This window comes from Primulina tabacum, chromosome 4 (genome assembly GCF_025594145.1).
Source record: "Primulina tabacum isolate GXHZ01 chromosome 4, ASM2559414v2, whole genome shotgun sequence".
NCBI lineage: Eukaryota > Viridiplantae > Streptophyta > Magnoliopsida > Lamiales > Gesneriaceae > Primulina > Primulina tabacum.
Window position 1 is genome coordinate 12,268,435 of NC_134553.1, and position 18,792 is coordinate 12,287,226.

Below are 18,792 nucleotides of genomic sequence, written 5' to 3' on the forward strand. Positions count from 1 at the left end.
CAGGTCTGCTTGGTTAAGACTGAACCCAGGTGGCGGTCCATTATCGCCTTCGTTAGCATTGTTGTTGTTAGCGTAGCGAGGGTTGCGGTTTTGTCATGGAGGTCTACCGGCCATTTCCCTACAATTTTTAAACGTTTCTAAGAGTTTGCGGAGCATAACGACATGATTAAGTAAATAAGTTATGCCAGAACAACTGAGATAAGTAAATAAATATAACTTTATTAAATTTGAATATTGAGGAAAAAATTGAATGGAAACAAATAGTACCGAATGAAAACACGTGCTGAATAACATAGCAATAAGGATAAAATAACTCCTAGTAATAAAGCAAGGTCACTAAGATAGCCTAGTCATCTATCTCTCCGTCGCCAACTGCTGCTATAGGCTCATCTATCTCTATCGGCTCCTCCTCTTCCGGTTCCTCCTTTGGCTCTTCTTCTTGCAGTATATCCACCATATGGGTGAGCTGGGCGTTCTCTTCCATGAGTTGCGCCACTTGTGCCTTAAGTCCCTGTATCTCCGCATCAGCCATGTCCATCTCGTCATTCCAATGCTGCTGATACAGCAGATGGTACTGTTTCTTCTGCTTGATTTGGTCCTTCAGTGCTTCAACTTGCTGAGTCAGACGTTGGTTCACATACGCAAGGCTGTTCATGGCCTCACATGAATTTTCCAGTCTCTTCTTACCTTTGTCATTCTGCTGTTTCTCTTCCTCCAGCTCCTTGCGGTAACGCTCCGTATCTTCTCGTAACTTTCCATGTTGAGACTTGCACTGTTCTATGACATCTCTTAGGTCCATGTTATCACCTCTAACTAGCTCACCCTGATAGATAGACTGGTTAACGCGGACACGAATCTCCTTTTTCTTGGCTGCTAAAGTCTCGACCTCCTTCTTCCTCTCACATAGTTTGGCTCTAAGTCGCTGAATCTGACGGGACTGATAGTGAAGGGCAAGCTCCTTCAAACGAATGGCAGCTTGGGCACGGGTGTGGGGTCGCATGGGAGTAGATGGAGCCATTTCCTGAAATCAAAAATGGAAATGCTCAGAATCAGAAAGAGACAATATAGAACAATGGACATTATGCAATAAATATGAAATTTTCGAAAATTATGTAAATATTTTTTTTCCAAAAATGGAAAGTTTGGAATTAGACATATGGGTTCGAAGCATATGTCGAGAGGATTCCAGAACAATCGACGGAATCAAATTCGGAATTTCCTATGAGAAGTTATAAGGTCTATGAATATTTCCTAAAACGGCAAAAACGACGTTTCGAAGGCCTAAACGAAGGAATTTATCGATTTCGACAAAGTCGTGAAAATCGCTCGTTGGGCCGTTTCAGAGGGGATAGCATCGGCCTTACTCAAAAATCCCACCGAAAATTTTTTTTGTAAAATTTTTTTCTCATTTTTCCCAACCGGATTATGAACCTGGCTCTCATACCACTTAAATGTCACACCCCGAGACTCGGGATTGACACCGACGTTGTTTAACAATCACACAATCGAAACAACAAGCCTTTGTAGTATAGTGTAAATCGAAACTAGTTTATAAATCATAATCTCAAAGAAATAACCATAGTCTTTACAATAAAGAAATCTCAAAAAAACGACAGAGTTTGATTGCGGAAACGTAAAACTAAATTTAAAAATTACACTTAATCTAAAATATTAAAGTCTCGCATTCACCAGCCCCAAAACTGGTCCAATTCCTCCTCCTAGATTTCCTCCTCGGATTTCTCTGGGACAGGTTGTAAGGGGGGGTGAATATTTTGGGAAATGCTCAGCAAGTGGGAGAGTATTGAACACAACATAAAAATTTTACAACATTTTCGAAAATAACATATAAATTCATCATGCTTTTCATAATCGTAACATCATACTCATATCATCATGACACTGCGATTTTTCACCTTCAACGGTTTACTGACGTCAGTCCCTAAGTTTTAATCCTCTAAGGGGGCGAGGCCATAAAACAGTTCATTCCCACCGTGAAAGGCCATATGTTGGAATTCCATCCATTTTCAGGGAATCCTCACAGTTTCAGCACATAAACGTACCAAAATTTCATAAAAACGTATAGACAGGAGACGGTGCTAGACCAAATTTTTATTACTATTTTTTTATAAAAACCGAAAAACATGTATGCACAAATCCGAAACTTTAAGTTTAAAAACAAGCCCACTTACAGTGTTTGAATGCTAAAAAACGCGGATGCTTGGCTTCGGGATTTAGGTCGCTTCTTGCTCCTCGTCCGGGCAGCGCTTCGGCTCGATTTTTAGGCTAACTTCGGGACGATTTTCGGGCAGAGCTTCGGCTAGGGAAGCTGCTGAATTTCGAGAATTTCAGCAAGGGAAATTTCGAAATTGTAGGGTGTTGTGGAGTGAGGGTGATGGCCTATTTATAGGGAGGGGAAGGGAGCTTAAAATGGCACCTAAATCATGCAAAATTTTGTTTCAAATCTTACAATATATGACTCCAAATTTCCTTGCCCTTTTTCCAAATTTAGATGCCTAAGTTGTGAGATTTATACCTCAATTCATTGCTCTCAATCCGCTCGAAAATATGGGTGCAAGGGATGGGATGATTTTCTTAGCAACTTAGTTAATTTACTTCTAATTACCTTTAAAGCTTCCTTGTATTCAAGCATCACATCCATTAGGCATAGGATATCAAATTCGAAAATTTGATTACCATCTCATGCTTTAATCCTTTAGATCTTGTAGGATATCTCAATCTTGCAATATATTCCCAAATTCGAAAATATGCCTTGATATGTGAGAACCGAAATTTTGATGTATTTTGCAAGGAAACTTGAGCATAAGATTTTCATTATTGTATGGAATAAGATATGCATGGGGGAATTAATTATTGGAAGATCTTTATGGCCATGACTTTGATACCTACACTAAAGCATGCTGATTTTTGAAAATTTGGAAAGATAATTTACAAGATTGAGATATCCTACAAGATCAAAGAATTAAGGCATGATTATTGATAGGAATTTTTGAAAATTCTCCTTGAAATATTGCCTAATTATTGTGGTGGATAGATATTAGTGTACTTGGAATTAAATCATACAAGATTGCTCAAAATCCTTCCCACCTAGCAACCTAAATCTCGAACCAATGAAGAGCATTAGATCAAGGAATAAATCTCACTAATTAAGAAGCAAGATTTTCGAAATTGGCAAGGGATATTAAAGCCAAATTTGTGAGATTTAATACGATTTTTGGGTAGGATTTGGGTACCAAATTTAACTCCATCCTTCTCCCCTATAAATACCACACCATCCCACTCCACAAACCACCACCAATTTCGAAATCCCCTTGCTGAAATTCTCGAAATTCAGCGGCTCCCCTAGCCGAAACTCTGCCCGAAAATCGTCCCGAAGTTAGCCTAAAAGTCGAGCCGAAGCGCTGCCCGGACGAGGAGCGAGAAGCGATCTAAATCCCGAAGCCAAGCATCCACGTTTTTTAGCATCAATATACACTGTAAGTGTGCTTGTTTGTAAAATAAAAAATCTCGGTTTTATGCATATGAAATTTTTGGTTTTTGCGTGTTTTGTTTTTTTAAAGTTCGGTCGAGCACCGTCTCCCGTCTATACGATTTTATGAAATTTTGGTACGTTATGTTTTGCACTGTGAGGACTCCCTGAAAATGGGTGGAATTCCAACATATGGCCCTTAACGATGGGATAGAACCGTTTTATGGCCTCGTCCCCTTAGAGGATTAAAACTTAGGGACTGACGTCAGTAAACCGTTAAAAGGTGAAAAATCGCAGTGTCGTTATGTTATTATATGATGTTACGATTATGAAAAGCATGGTGTATGTATATGTTATTTTCGAAAATGTTGTAAAATTTTTATGTTGTGTTCAATACTCCCCCACTTTCTGAGTATTTCCCAAAATACTCACCCCCTTACAACCTGTCCCAGAGAAATCCGAGGAGGAAATTGAGGAGGAGGAATCATACCAGTTTTGGGGCTGGTGAATTGCAAGACTTCAAGATTTTAGATTAAGTTGAACTTCTAATTTAGTTTTACGTTTCCGCATTAACTCTGTCGTTTTTGAGATTTCGGTATTGCAATGGTTGTTTCATTTAAGATTATGTTATATAAACTGGTTTTAGTTTACACTGTGGTACAAAGGCTTGTTTTTTCGATTGTGTGATTGTTAAACAACGCCGGTGTCAATCCCGAGTCTCGGGGCGTGACATTTGAGTTATATCAGAGCCGCCAGGTTCATAATCCGGTTGGGGAAAATTGAGAAAATTTTTACAAAAAAAAAAAATTTGGTGGGATTTTTGAGTAAGGCCGATGCTATCCCCTCCGAAACGGCCCAACGAGCGATTTTCTCGACTTTGTCGTGAGGTAAGGGTCGAAATCGCAAAATTCTTCCGTTTAGGCCCTTGAAACATCGTTTTTGCTGTTTTAGGAAATATTCGTATACCTTATAACTTCTCATAGGAAATTTCGAATTCGATTTTGTCGATTGTTCTGGAATTTTCTCGACATATGCTTCGAACCCATATGTCTAATTCCAAGCTTTTCATTTTTGGAAAAAAAAATATTTACATAATTTTCGAAAATGTCATATATATTGCATACTGTCCATTATTCTATATTGTCTCTTTCTGATTCTGAGCATTTCCATTTTTGATTTCAGAAAATGACTCCATCTACTCCCATGCGACCCCACACCCGTGCCCAATCTGCCATTCGTTTGAAGGAGCTTGCCCTTCACTATCAGTCCCGTCAGATTCAGCGACTTAGAGCCAGACTGAGTGAGAGGAAGAGGGAGGTCGAGACTTTAGCAGCCGAGAAAGAGGAGATACGTGTCAGCCTTAACCAGTCTATCTATCAGGGTGAGCTAGTTAGAGGTGATAACATGGATCTAAGAGATGTCATAGAACAGTGCAAGTCTCAACATGGAAAGTTACGAGAAGATACGGAGCGTTATCGCAAGGAGCTGGAGGAAGAGAAACAGCAGAATGCCAAAGGTAAGAGGAGACTGGAAAATTCAGGTGAGACCATGAACAGCCTTGCGTATGTGAACCAACGTCTGACTCAGCAAGTTGAAGCACTGAAGGACCAAATCGAGCAGAAGAAACAGTACCATCTGCAGTATCAGCAGCATTGGAATGACGAGATGGACGTGGCTGATGCGGAGATACAGGGACTTAAGGCACAGGTGGCGCAGCTCATGGAAGAGAACGCCCAGCTCACCCATATGGTGGAGATACTGCAAGAGGAAGAGCAAGAGGAGGAATCGAAAAAGGAGGAGCCGATAGAGATAGATGAGCCTATAGCAGCAGTTGGCGATGGAGAGATAGATGACTAGGCTGTCTTAGTGACCTTTCTTTACTACTAGGAGTTATTTTATCCTTATTGCTTTGTTATTCAGCACGATTTGTTTTCATTTAGTACCATTTTTTTCCATTCAGCTGTTCCTCGATGTTCAAATTTAATAAAGTTATATTTATTTACTTATCTCAGTTGTTCCGGCATACCTTATTTACTCAATCACGTCATTATTCTTCGCAAACTCTTAGAAACGTTTAAAAATTGTAGGAAATGGCCGGTAGACCTCCACGAGAAAACCGCAACCCTCGCTACGCTAACAACAACAATGCCAACGAAGGCGATAATGGACCGCCACCTGGGTTCAGTATTAACCAAGCAGACCTGATGGATATAGCCATGATCGTGGCGACAATACTGCAAGGGTTAGTGAACCCAAACGCCAATCAACCACCACCACCTCCACCACAGCATGGAATCAAGTTCCATTATGAATCACTGCGCAAGAACAGGTGCCCAACTTTCGGTGGCGCTGCAGACCCTGAAGTTAACCAGAGTTGGCTGAAAAGTGTGGAGACTCAGCTACGACTGTTGGAAGTCCCCGAGGCACTGAAAGTGGATGTGATTAGTGCCTTTCCTGGAGGAAAAAGCAGGCAAGTGGTGGGAAGCAATCTCGCCAGCCATGACAGCTGCGGGCCCAATCACGTGGCAGCGATTTAGAGAAGCCTTCCTGAAACAATATTATCCAGCCGAGGTCAGACTGCAGAAACTGAGTGAATTTGAAAATTTCAGTCAAGCTCCAGACATGTCCGTTGTGGAGTACTTCCCTGTTCAATGCCCTTGGATCATATGCTCCAGCAATCATGGCGGATGAAGTTTTGAAATTGCACCGCTTTAAGAAGGGGTTGAACAGCAGGATCCAATCCGCCCTAGCCGTCTACCAACCGACGAATTTTTCCGACCTGATGGGCGCAGCTATCCGAGCTGAAACTGATATCTAGCGCAGGGAGAAGGAATTTAAGAACAAAAGGCCTATGAGTAGTCAATCCCCACGTAACGGCCAGACTTTCAAGAGGCCTAACCAGTCTAGTGGACCATCAAAAGGGTCGTCGCCTGCCACAAACTACCAAGCTATTAAGCCTTGCCCAACGTGCCACTTACGACACCTGGGAGAATGTCAGTAGAGCGAGCGATTTGTGCTTTGGATGCGGGAAACCAGGACACCGTATGGCAGAATGTCCAAACGCTACCAACAGAACAACTGGGCCGGGTAAAGGAGACGGGTCAAACTCAGGAGTGAATACCAATAAGCCACGGGAGAACAAACCAAATGTCAGGGTGTTTTCCATAACGCAAGAGGAAGCAGACGACGCGAACGATGTCGTGTCAGGTACCATATTTATTCAGCAAGTGCCTGCTTATGTGTTATTTGACTACGGTGCTATACATTCTTTTACGTCTAAAAGATTTGCTAAGAAGTTAGGATGTAAGCCCGAGAAACTAAATGAGCCCTTTCGAATAGCCACACCTACAAGTAGGGCCATTGAAACTCACGAAATTGACAGAGATTGTAAGATTAGTATCAGTACTCAGACTTTTAGCGCCGAATTGATACAGTTGATCATGGTCGATTTCGACATCATCTTAGGGATGGATTGGTTAGCCAAGAACAATGCAATGGTAGATTGTAAAGGGAAGAAAATCAAACTCATCACTCCGAATCAGGAGGAAGTCGTGTACCAAGGTAGATCCAAGGAACGGAAATCACTGCTTTCCGCATCTCAAGCTTGGAGAGCCTTGAAATCCGGAGAAGACATCACATAGTAGTGGTCAGTGAAATAAAAGAAGAAGTCGAGCTGAAACTGGAGGACATCCCGATAGTGAGAGAGTTCCCAGATGTTTTTCCAGAAGAACTCTCAGGTACGGTCCCGAACCGCGAAGTGGAGTTCAAAATCAACCTGGTTCTCGGTGCTGCACCAATCTCTAAAGCACCTTACAGAATGGCACCAGCTGAACTCAAGGAGCTAAAAGAACAACTCCAAGAATTGCTAGATAAAAGGCAAATTCGACCGAGTGTGTCCCCATGGAGAGCTCCAGTACTTTTCGTGAAGAAGAAAGACGGAAGTATGAGATTGTGCATCGATCACAATCAAAAACAGATACCCTCTATCTCGGATAGACGATTTGTTTGATCAGCTTAAAGGACCCGCCGTCTTTTCTAAACTGGATCTGAGGACAGGATACCACCAGTTGAAAGTTAGGGCTGAAGATATCCCCAAAACAGCCTTTTGAACCAGATATGGACATTATGAATTCACAGTGATGCCTTTTGGTCTGACTAACGCACCGGCAGCATTCATGGACCTGATGAACAAAGTATTCAAGCCATTCTTGGATCAGTTCATGGTTGTATTCATCGACGACATCCTCGTCTATTCCCCTGATGAGACGAGCCATGAAGAGCACCTTCACCTTGCTCTGCAAACTTTAAGAGAGAATAATCTCTATGCCAAGTTTAGGAAGTGTGAATTCTGGCTAAGGAGTGTGTCATTTCTAGGACACGTGATATCGAAAGAAGGAGTGTCAGTGGATCCAAGAAATGTAGAGGCAATTACAGATTGGCCAAAACCAAAGAACGCCATCGACATCAGAAGATTTCTTGGATTGGCAGGTTACTACCGGAAGTTTGTCGAAGGGTTCTCCTCGATAGCCGTGCCACTGACGAAACTCACACAGAAAAATTCTAAATTCATCTGGAATGAGGATTGTGAGAAGAGTTTCCAGACACTAAAAGAGAAACTCGCATCCACGCCAGTATTAATCCTGCCCGCAGAGAATAAAGATTTCACTATTTACAGTGATGCCTCTAAGGACGGTCTAGGATGCGTACTAATGCAAGAAGGAAGAGTGATCGCCTACGCATCAAGATAGTTAAAACCGCACGAGCAGAACTACCCTACTCATGATCTGGAACTAGCAGCGGTTGTCTTCGCCTTAAAGATTTGGAGACACTACCTCTATGGTGCCAAATGTGAAATCTTCACAGACCATCAGAACCTCAAGTACCTGTTCAACCAAAAGGAACTTAATATGAGGCAAAGGCGATGGATCGAACTTCTGAAGAACTATGACTTGACCATAAGCTACCATCCGGGTAAAGCAAACAAAGTCGCTGATGCGCTAAGTCGGAAGAGCCCAGGCAAGGTAACTCTAGCTTCCCTCTCGGCCCAGCCATGTCTGCAGGAAACCGTCAAGTTAAACCAAGATAGAGACCCGATACTGCTTAAACTTAAGGATCAAGTCAGAGAAGGGAAGTCTCAAGATCATCAGATTGATGACAATGGAATCTTATGGATGAAAGGAAGACTGTGTGTGCCGACAGCGATAACCTTCGCCAAGAGATAATGTCAGAGGCGCACAAGTCAAAATTCTCAGTCCATCCAGGCAGTACGAAAATGTACAGGGATCTCAAGAATAATTTCTAGTGGAATGGCATGAAAAGAGATGTAGCTGAATTCGTCTCTAGATGTCAGGTATGTCAGCAGGTCAAAGAAGAACACCAGCGACCCGGAAGATTACTGCAACCTCTAGAAATTCCCGAGTGGAAATGGGAGCACATTTCCATGGACTTTGTGATAGGATTGCCAAAGTCTAGGCAAAGCCACGACCGCATATGGGTGATCGTGGATAGACTCACGAAGACTGCACACTTCCTACCCGTCCGCATGAATTACAATCTTGACAAGCTGGCTTCATTATACATGGACAACATCGTGTGGCTGCATGGAGTGCCAGTAAGCATCTTATCTGATAGAGATCCGAGGTTCGTCTCGCGCTTTTGGAAGAGCTTTCAAGAGGCCATTGGAACAAAAGTGACCCTAAGTATGGCCTATCATCCTCAAACCGATGGGCAAACGAAAATAACCATCCAAACCTTAGAAGATATGCTGCGAGCATGCGCTCTTGAATTCAGTAGCAACTGGAGCACTCATTTACCCTTAATTGAGTTCGCTTACAACAACAGCTATCACAGCAGCATTGGAATGGCTCCATACGAAGCTCTTTATGGGAAAAAATGTCGATCACCACTTTATTGGGATGAAATGGGAGAGAAAGCTGTAGTGGGACCCGAGCTAGTACAGATGATCGTGGACAAGTTTAAGATCGTTCGGGAAAAGCTCAAAGCAGCTCAAGACCGACAAAAGAGTTGGGCATATCTGAAAAGAAGGCCTGTAGAGTTCAACGTGGGCGAGAAGGCTTATGTGAAAGTCTCGCCTATGAGAGGTGTTGTCCGATTCAGTAAGGCAGGGAAACTGAACCCTCGATATGTTGGACCATTCGAAATCTTGGAAAAAATGGGCACGCTAGCATGCAGACTGGCACTGCCACCAAGCATGTCAAGAATCCACAGCGTGTTACACGTATCCCAGCTAAGGAAGTACATTCCGGACCCAAGTCACGTGTTGGAGTAAAACCACTCATAAGTGAAGGAAACTTGGGGGAAGAACTGAAATACGAAGAAGTCCCCATCAGAATTGTGGATGTCAAAGAACAAGTTCTTAGACGATGTACTATTCCCTACGTCAAAGTGCAGTGGTCCAACCACTCAGAGCGAGAAGCAACTTGGGAAGTTGAAGAGAAGATGCGAAAGGAATATCCCTACCTATTTGGTGACCAAGCCAACTCAAGTTTTGAGGGCGAAACTTCTCATAAGGAGGGAGGGATGTGAGAACCGAAATTTTGATGTATTTTGCAAGGAAACTTGAGCATAAAATTTTCATTATTGTATGGAATAAGATATGCATGGGGGAACTAATTATTGGAAGATTTTTATGGCCAAGACTTTGATACCTACACTACGGCATGCTAATTTTCAAAAATTTGGAAAGATAATTTACAAGATTGAGATATCCTACAAGATCAAAGAATTAAAGCATGATTATTGATAGGAATTTTCGAAAATCATCCTAGATTAATTGCCAAATTATTGTGGTGGATAGATACTAGTGTACTTGGAATTAAATCATCCAAGATTGCTCAAAATCCTTCCCACCTAGCAACCTAAATCTCGAACCAATGAAGAGCATGAGATCAAGGAATAAATCTCACTAATTAAGTAGCAAGATTTTCGAAATTGGCAAGGGATATTAGATCCAAATTTGTGAGATTTAATATGATTTTTGGGTAGGATTTGGGTACCAAATTTAACTCCATCCTTCTCTCCTATAAATACCACACCATCCCCACTCCACAAACCACCACCAATTTCGAAATCCCCTTGCTGAAATTCTCGAAATTCAGCAGCTCCCCTAGCCAAAGCTCTGCCCAAAAATCATCCCGAAGTTAGCCTAAAAGTCGAGCCGAAGCGCTGCCCGGATGAGGAGCGAGAAGCGATCTAAATTCCGAAGCCAAGCATCCACGTTTTTTAGCATCAATATACACTGTAATTGGGCTTGTTTGTAAAATTAAAAATATCGGTTTTATGCATATGAAATTTTTGGTTTTTGCATGTTTCGTTGTTTTAAAGTTCGTTCGAGCACCGTCTCCCGTCTGTACGATTTTATGAAATTTTGGTACGTTATGTTTTGCACTGTGAGGACTCCCTGAAAATGGGTGGAATTCCAACATATGGCCCTTAACGGTGGGATAGAACCTATGGCCTCGCCCCCTTAGAGGATTAAAACTTAGGGACTGACGTCAGTAAACCTTTAAAAGTTGAAAAATCGCAGTGTCGTTATGTTATTATATGATGTTATGATTATGAAAAGCATGGTGTATGTATATGTTATTTTCGAAAATGTTATAAAATTTTTATGTTGTGTTCAATACTACCCCACTTGCTGAGTATTTCCCAAAATACTCACCCCCTTACAATCTGTCCCAGAGAAATCCGAGGAGGAAATCGAGGAGGAGGAATCATACCAGTTTTGGGGCTGGTGAATTGCAAGACTTCAAGATTTTAGATTAAGTTGAACTTCTAATTTAGTTTTACGTTTCCGCATTAACTCTGTCGTTTTTGAGATTTCGGTATTGTAAAGACAATGGTTGTTTCATTTAAGATTATGTTATATAAAATGGTTTCGGTTTACACTGTGATACAAAGGCTTGTTGTTTCGATTGTGTGATTGTTAAACAATGCCGGTGTCAATCCCGAGTCTCGGGGCATGACATGATATGCCTAATTTAATTACTTGATCTTGTATTTCCAATTTATTCTCATATAAAATATTCTCCACTATGAAGATCCTATACAAAAACATCACATGCTCTAAGATTTCCTTATACATGATTAATTAAAAGGTTGAAAAAAAATCGGTTCTCACAAGTTGGGACATCCATCTCTAGTATGTGGAACTGCGAGATAAGTCAAATTCGAGGTAATAATAAAATAGAACTAAGTCACCATAAGTTGTTGCCATTCACAAACGAGGATTTTGGTAGGCAAATTTATAGGATTGAGTAGACGTAAGGACTGCTTAACACTTATTTTATCAGAGTAGCGCAGCGGAGCGTTGATTATTGGGATTCTAAAATTTGGGGTCTAAACTTTCTGTTTATTGAGGATAAGCGAATTTCGGGGACGAAATTCAATTTAAGGGGGGTAGATTGTAACGTCCCGAAAATTTGAAAGTCCACGTGAACAACATGCATGCATGTTATTAAATTTCTTTGGTATTTTATTAAATTGTTTTAAAGAATTAAATGAATGTTTATTTCATTAATTATGTGTTTAATTATTTTTATGTATTTTATGCATAATTCATGCATGGTAGAGTTTATTTCATGAAATTTTAAAGGTTCATACATCAAAGATTTTTAAGCTGCATTCGCACTCGAACGAAGAACGGAGACCGGCGAATTATCAGAAAAATTATTTTTATTACATGATTAATTTTTATTAATTATTAAAAGATGTTTTAAAGATATTTTTTCAAGAAATGGGCTTTATTGGGTATTTTTACCTGTCAGAGCATAATTTTTAACGGTACGTAAATTTTATCGAATCGAGGGACTTTTTGAGAGTTCGGGTAATATTTTCAAAAACCTACCTAAACGAAATATTTTTCGGAGTGCGTTGGACTTGATGTGCTTATTTTTAAGATTAATGGGCTCACAGTTACTTTAATCCTTTTAATTACCAATTTAGGGCCCATTATTTTGTATTTAACTATTTAAATAATACCCTAAGCTACCCTAAACCCAACCCTACTGATATCAGCCGTCCCACCCACTCTCCAGCAGCCATATTGACGTGAAAACCAGCAGCAAAGTTTTTCCCCCATTGTTCTTTCAAGTAAGGTTCAATCCCCGCTCCTCTGGCGCCTCCCCGACGCGAAATTCTTCAAGTTTTCGAGCATAAATCAAGGTTCGTTTGTATCTTCCGCTTTATCTTCATACACGCCACTATATGCTGGAATTACTGTGTGTGGTCGAAAAATTCAGAGATCCTACTTGTGGTTGCGTTTTTGGCTTCATATTGTCATGAACATGCATCCTTTAAAATTGTTGCTCACGTTTTTCATGAACTTGTGCAAGGGGCTGCGGTTTTTTTTGTTGTTAAGGGGCTGAATATGGTGACATGTTGCTGTTTTGGGGATTAAAAACGTTTCAGATGGCTACAGGTGGAAGGGCCGAGAGGTTGTGTTCTTAGGCGATAAGGGTTTCGAGAGGTATGGTGCAAGGTAGAGTAGACTCCGCTGGAAAAGGTACTGAACCAGACCAAGGTGCGGTCCATGAGGGTCCAACCGAGGTCCAGGGGAAGCCCCAATACAGCTGGTCACGAAGTGGAAGAAGGTTTCCTAGGATAGAAGCCATAGCGTCTTATGCGAGGCGTGGCCGCGTGTTTTCTTTGGTTCGAGAGGTGCACTTTGCTGGGGCTGGGGCCGGGAGTCCAGTGGGTTCAGAGGGGTCCTAGAGTGGTCTATGAGGGTCTGAGTCGGGGCTGGTCTCATCGGTTGTGGCGAAGGGACGGTAGAAGCTTGCTAGGGTCACGGCTAGGGTTGGGTGATGGCTTGCTGGATTTTCCAGCCGCTGTCCAGGGACTTGTTCGAAGGTCTAAGGGGCTGGAATCGTGGTTTTAGAGCCTTCTTAGTCTTTATAAGGTGTGGTATAAAGTTGGAAGAAGTTTAGTTAAGTTTTGAGTCGATTCGGGTTAAAACCGGGACCCCGGTCCAAGTTTTAAAATGAATCGATCAAGTTGTGATTTGGGCTCGAGTTTACGTCTAGGAATGCTTATAAATATGTTTTGGGACATTTTAAGGAGTTTGGTATGATCCGGGTTAATTTTAGAGGTCCAGGGGTGAAACGATAATTTTTGGGTTTCCATGGGCAAAATGGTCATTTTGCACACGGGGTGAGATTTTGGTCATGGCAGTGCCCTGATCACAAATTTATGATATTTTAAATGTTTTTGCATCATGTTTTGGATTTTTATGCTATTATGATAATTATGATGCATGCTTGGTTTTAAGGAAAAAGATACGTATATGCATGTTTTAATTAAGTGATGAAAATGATGACACGTTTTTGAAGGAAGAGATTTAGTTGTGATTGACACGATGACATGATGACATGTAAGGCCCAGACTCAGTGGGCAGGTAATGCTGTCGCTGATGATCCTCGCCGCCGGGTACCACGGTTACACGTAGATGGATCCATCGACTGACATGATGACATGATGATACGAAAGTCACAGCTAATGAACGGAATTCAAATTAAAATTTTAACATGTATATGCTGATACAATGATACATGCTATTACCATGTTTTGACAGGTCACGGTTAAGCATACGATATGATAACACGATGAGACATATTTTGACACGTTACGATTTTACACGACACACTTATGTTCATGTTTTTAAGCTCATGAAATATATGTTGATTATGCTTTTTTTCACTGCTGTGTGCTACCTATATGTACTTGTTATTACTGGTACATGTGTGTTGAGTCTTTAGACTCACTAGGCGTGTGTGATGCAGGTGAGCATTTTGATCAGGGGACCGGAGGTGCCGAAGACTGAGTAGGCAGGCGGGATGTGCTGTGACACGACCCGAGGACCATTATTTTTCCGCATATTGATTCACATGTTTTGAGAGGGGTTGCACATTTTTATATGTTGATGATATTAAGATTTTTACACGTTTACGTTTACGTTGATTTTGGATGACGTTAGTTATTTTTAAACTGTGTTATTCTTGTTGGCAAATAAATACGATTATTTTAAATGTTATTTTGTAATTGGGAGCGTTTAAAAAAAAATTGCATTTTTAAAATGGTAGACGTTACGCATTTACTATATTCAACTTCTATAATTTTTATCCAAAAACTAGAAGCAATAATATGATATTTTTTCTTACTTCTGTTTTTTTGTATAGGGTTTAAAATGACAAGCTAACATTTATATCCTTCTAATATTTATCATATTACATAATTAACCTTAATTCTTTTGACCTATTAATTTTTGGAGATTTTTTAAAATGTTAAATTTTGTTTATTTATGAGTTTTAAATAGTTTTTAGTATAATCTATAAAATTTCAATCATCTTTTATTGCAAAGCATTTATTTTTAAATTAATATTTGTATTTTTATATAATTTGCTTTTCATAATTTTTTATACATATTTTTATTTATTTATACAAATTTTGTCATTTTTTACATTTTTCTTATTAATCTTATGTATATTTACAAGTATTCATGTTATAAAAGATAATTAATTTTGATACAATATTCAAAATATAATAATTATTATATAAATACATTTTTGATAGCGTGAGTATCAAAATTTAGATAATTAAAAGAGATCAATTTTATATAATTTAAAGATATTGTTGTGATTTAACTAAAAATTACGCTTGGAAACACTTATTCTTTAAACCCTCAAACTTTAGCTTATATTAGCTTTAGAATTTTACTTTCAAACACTCTCTACTTTAAGTTCTCACCAACTTCAAAATAATATGTCCGTCCCGACACCGAGGTTAGTCGACACTTGCGTTGGTTTACAATCATACAATTGAAAATAACAAGCCTCGTAGTACAGTATAAATCAAAAACCAGTTTATTACTCATAATCAATTATAAGATTATCTTTACAAAGTAGATTCTTAAAAAGATAAAAATATGCCGAAACGTTTATAACTTGAATTAAAACTTAACTAAGCAAAACTAAAATAAACTTCTTGATTCATCTTATTATCAGTCCAAAAACTGCTATTGTTCATCTTCCTTGATTTTCTCTTCTGACTTATCTGGGGAGGGTAGAGTAAGGGGCGAGTGATATGGTTGTCACTCAGTAAGTAGGGATTGTTCGAGCACATACATAACAAATACATATGAATTTCAAAAACCACATATCATATCATACATAACATGATTCTCATAACGTGTCATAACTATAAACATAATTTTGTCCAAGGCACTGAGATTCATCTACTTTTCATGGTTTAATGATATCAGTCCATAATTTTTATTCCATTAAGGGGGTGAGGTCGTATAACGGTAACAATCCCACTGTATAAGGGCCACAAACATATCTCATATTGAGATTTCCACCCATATCCAGTTGAATCCTCATAGTGCCAAAACATAAAATATAATAATCGTATCAACAAGGGGAAGGGGTAGAAACAGAATAACGGAGCTCGATCGAAAATTTCAAAAACGAAATAATTCATACACAACATATTTTAAAACGAGCTCACTTACCTTATGATTGCTTGGAAAATTTCGAAAATAGCAAAAGAATCATGCAAGTGGCAACTCCAAAACCCAGCAGCACTTCACCCGGTGGAGATCGGGTTTGGAAGTCGTTTTAACATGTTCATGAATGAAAAATCGTAGGTACGTTGTTCCTGCTTAGAATTTGAGCAGTTTTCTTGCGAAAGATTTAAACGAAAAATTGACCGTTGGATATAGCTGAAATTTGGATATGTTATTCAAAATATATGAAAGCATATTTTAAACGGTAGAGATCGGATTCCAAACAATCAAATGAGATAAATAATTTTCTGAAATTGAACAGAATTTTGATGACTACAACAGAATTTTGGAGAGGTAATTTCGAAAATTTGGAGAGCAAAACTCGAAAATTTGAGTGTAAGATGTGGTGTAAATTTTGAATGCGAGCTTCTTCTATTTATAGAGGAGCGGTTGATAATCTTACCATAATTCGATTGATATTCTTCCATAATTTGGAGATGTTCCTTTCATAAATATTGAGATGCTTCTTCCATAATTTTGAGATGCTTCTTTGTTGAGAAAAACTTCGTTGTATGCAATATTTTCTTCCAAATAGATGAATATCTCAAGTTTAATTCGAGATTAATACATAATTTGCACTAGATTTTGAATTTCATGTATTTATTGGCTTCAAATTTTTATATCATGTATTATTTAATATTTTCGAATTTATTATTTTTGCAATAATATCTAACTCGAAAATAAAATCTTATACATGTCTATATTTAAAAAATTACATTCCCAAAATTTTGGGTTATCGGAAAATATCAAAAATAATCACTTTAAAATAAGCAAAAGTTCTCTCAAATAATCTCTTAGTATGTGACGATTTTAATCTTTATTCATCAATATTTGTCGTTTACTCCTTAATACAACCTGCTATATAAACTCAAACCAGATTATCAATAGCGGCCTTGTCACGCCTAAGGATGGGGGTTGGTTGACACCGGCGTTGCTCTCAAATTTACATTCGAAAACAACAAGACTCAGAAGTACAAAATTCAGAAACCAGTCTTTTATTCATAATATTCATTGTCTGATACAACTCAAAGAACAAATGTTTTACAGCGGAAATGTAAAACCAAACATAACATCATTTTAACAGATACATCGGAAACATAATTTAGAACAATCTTCTTTACCAGCCCCATAATTGAGTTTGCTCTTCCTCTTCTAACAATTCTTCCTCGTTCTTATCTAAGATGGGTTTGATGGTTGAGTGATATGGTTGTCACTCAGTAAGCAGGGGGCGGGAATAACTCCCAGTTTTCAGAACCATTTTTAAACAGAAGCAATAATATGAATGATATACAGAAATTCTTATTTTCAGAACAGAAATCTGTATTCAGAAATCAGTAATCAGAAATTTATCAAGTAAGCACTGAGCACGTTCGTGAATTTCATGGCTAAACTGATATCAGTCCACTATATGTTCTCTCCTCTAAGGGGTGAGGCCAGTAATCAGTAATCAGTAATGTTCAGAATATATATTTCTACCATTAGTTCACTAAGTTTCAGTGCTTCAAAAATCAGAGATCAGAAATACTTAAAACATGAATTATCAAATCGGTTTCAAGATATTTATATATAACCCACTTACTGTAATTTGCTAGAGTTTCGGTTGTTGAAGTCTGGAATCTGCTTGCTCTTGCTACTGGATTTTTCAGCTCGAAAATACACTCTCTTAGCTCAAATTTCAAGTGATAACACAAGACTTGTGTAACAACAATTTCAGAAACTTGAGGGTGTTATTTATAAGCAAAATTCTGACTGTTGGACTCCCTATTAATGGCCATAATCTGCCATGATGTGCTATTAACAGTCTTTATTCCATGTTAAATGTTTCAGTTACAAGTTATAAGCAGAATGAGTAGCTATCTGCTGAAATCTCGCTACTGAACTCTTCTGCTGCTGGATTCTGTCTACTGGAAAAATACCAGCTTTTGAAATATTAGCTGATGCTGGAATTGTTAGCTTCTACTGGAATTTTCCTATGCTACTGAATATTGCTAGCTGCTGAAAATGCTAGCTGCTGGAAATTCAGGTTCTCACATCCTTCCCTCCTTATGAGAAGTTTCGTCCTCGAAACTTGGCTATACATGATCCTCAAAGAGGTAAAGGTATTGTGTTCGCATCTTTTCTTCCAACTCCCAAGTAGCTTCTTTTTCGGTGTGGTTGGACCATTGTACTTTGACATATGGAATAGTTCGTCGCCTTAGTACTTGGTCTTTGTTATCCACAATTTGAATCGGAATTTCTTCATACTTCAGTTCTTCATTTAGATTTCCCTCAACCAGAAGTGGTCCAGCTTCTAGAATATGACTTGGATAGGAAATATATCTTCTCAGCTGCGAAACGTGGAATACATTGTGAATTCTTGACATGTCGGGTGGAAGTGCTAATCTATAAGCAAGTGTTCCCACTTTCTCAAGAATTTCAAAGGGTCCGACGTATCTAGGATTCAATTTCCCAGCCTTATTGAATCGGATTATACCTTTCATGGGTGACACTTTCACATATGCTTTTTCTCCAACTTCGAATTCCACGGGTCTTCTTTTCAGGTCAGCCCAGCTTTTCTGTCGATCTTGTGCAGCTTTTAATCTCTCCTTGATCAAAGCAACTTTATCCACTGTTTCTTGGATCATTTCGAGTCCCATAATAGCTTTTTCCCCTACCTCATCCCAATACAGTGGTGATCGAAACTTTCGTCCATACAGAGCTTCGTATGGCGCCTATTTTAATACTG

General features: G+C 39.2%; 2 protein-coding genes across 2 annotated transcripts; both read left to right on the forward strand.

Moving 5' to 3' along the window:
- The first annotated feature begins 6,531 nt into the window (after positions 1–6,531).
- On the forward strand, positions 6,532–7,128 carry LOC142541836 (uncharacterized). Its single transcript, XM_075648290.1, has one exon. It carries the CDS (start codon positions 6,532–6,534, stop codon positions 7,126–7,128), a length of 597 nt encoding a protein of 198 aa, XP_075504405.1.
- Positions 7,129–9,347: 2,219 nt separating this feature from the next.
- Positions 9,348–9,776, forward strand: LOC142541837 (uncharacterized). The gene has a single exon (XM_075648292.1). The coding sequence runs from the start codon at positions 9,348–9,350 to the stop codon at positions 9,774–9,776; it is 429 nt and encodes a 142-aa protein (XP_075504407.1).
- The last annotated feature ends 9,016 nt before the right edge of the window (positions 9,777–18,792 follow it).

What these genes read in the sequence shown, in the direction of transcription:
- LOC142541837 (XM_075648292.1), top strand. Translation starts at nt 9,348, where the DNA reads ATGGCTCCATACGAAGCTCTTTATGGGAAAAAATGTCGATCACCACTT.
- LOC142541836 (XM_075648290.1), top strand. Translation starts at nt 6,532, where the DNA reads ATGGCAGAATGTCCAAACGCTACCAACAGAACAACTGGGCCGGGTAAA.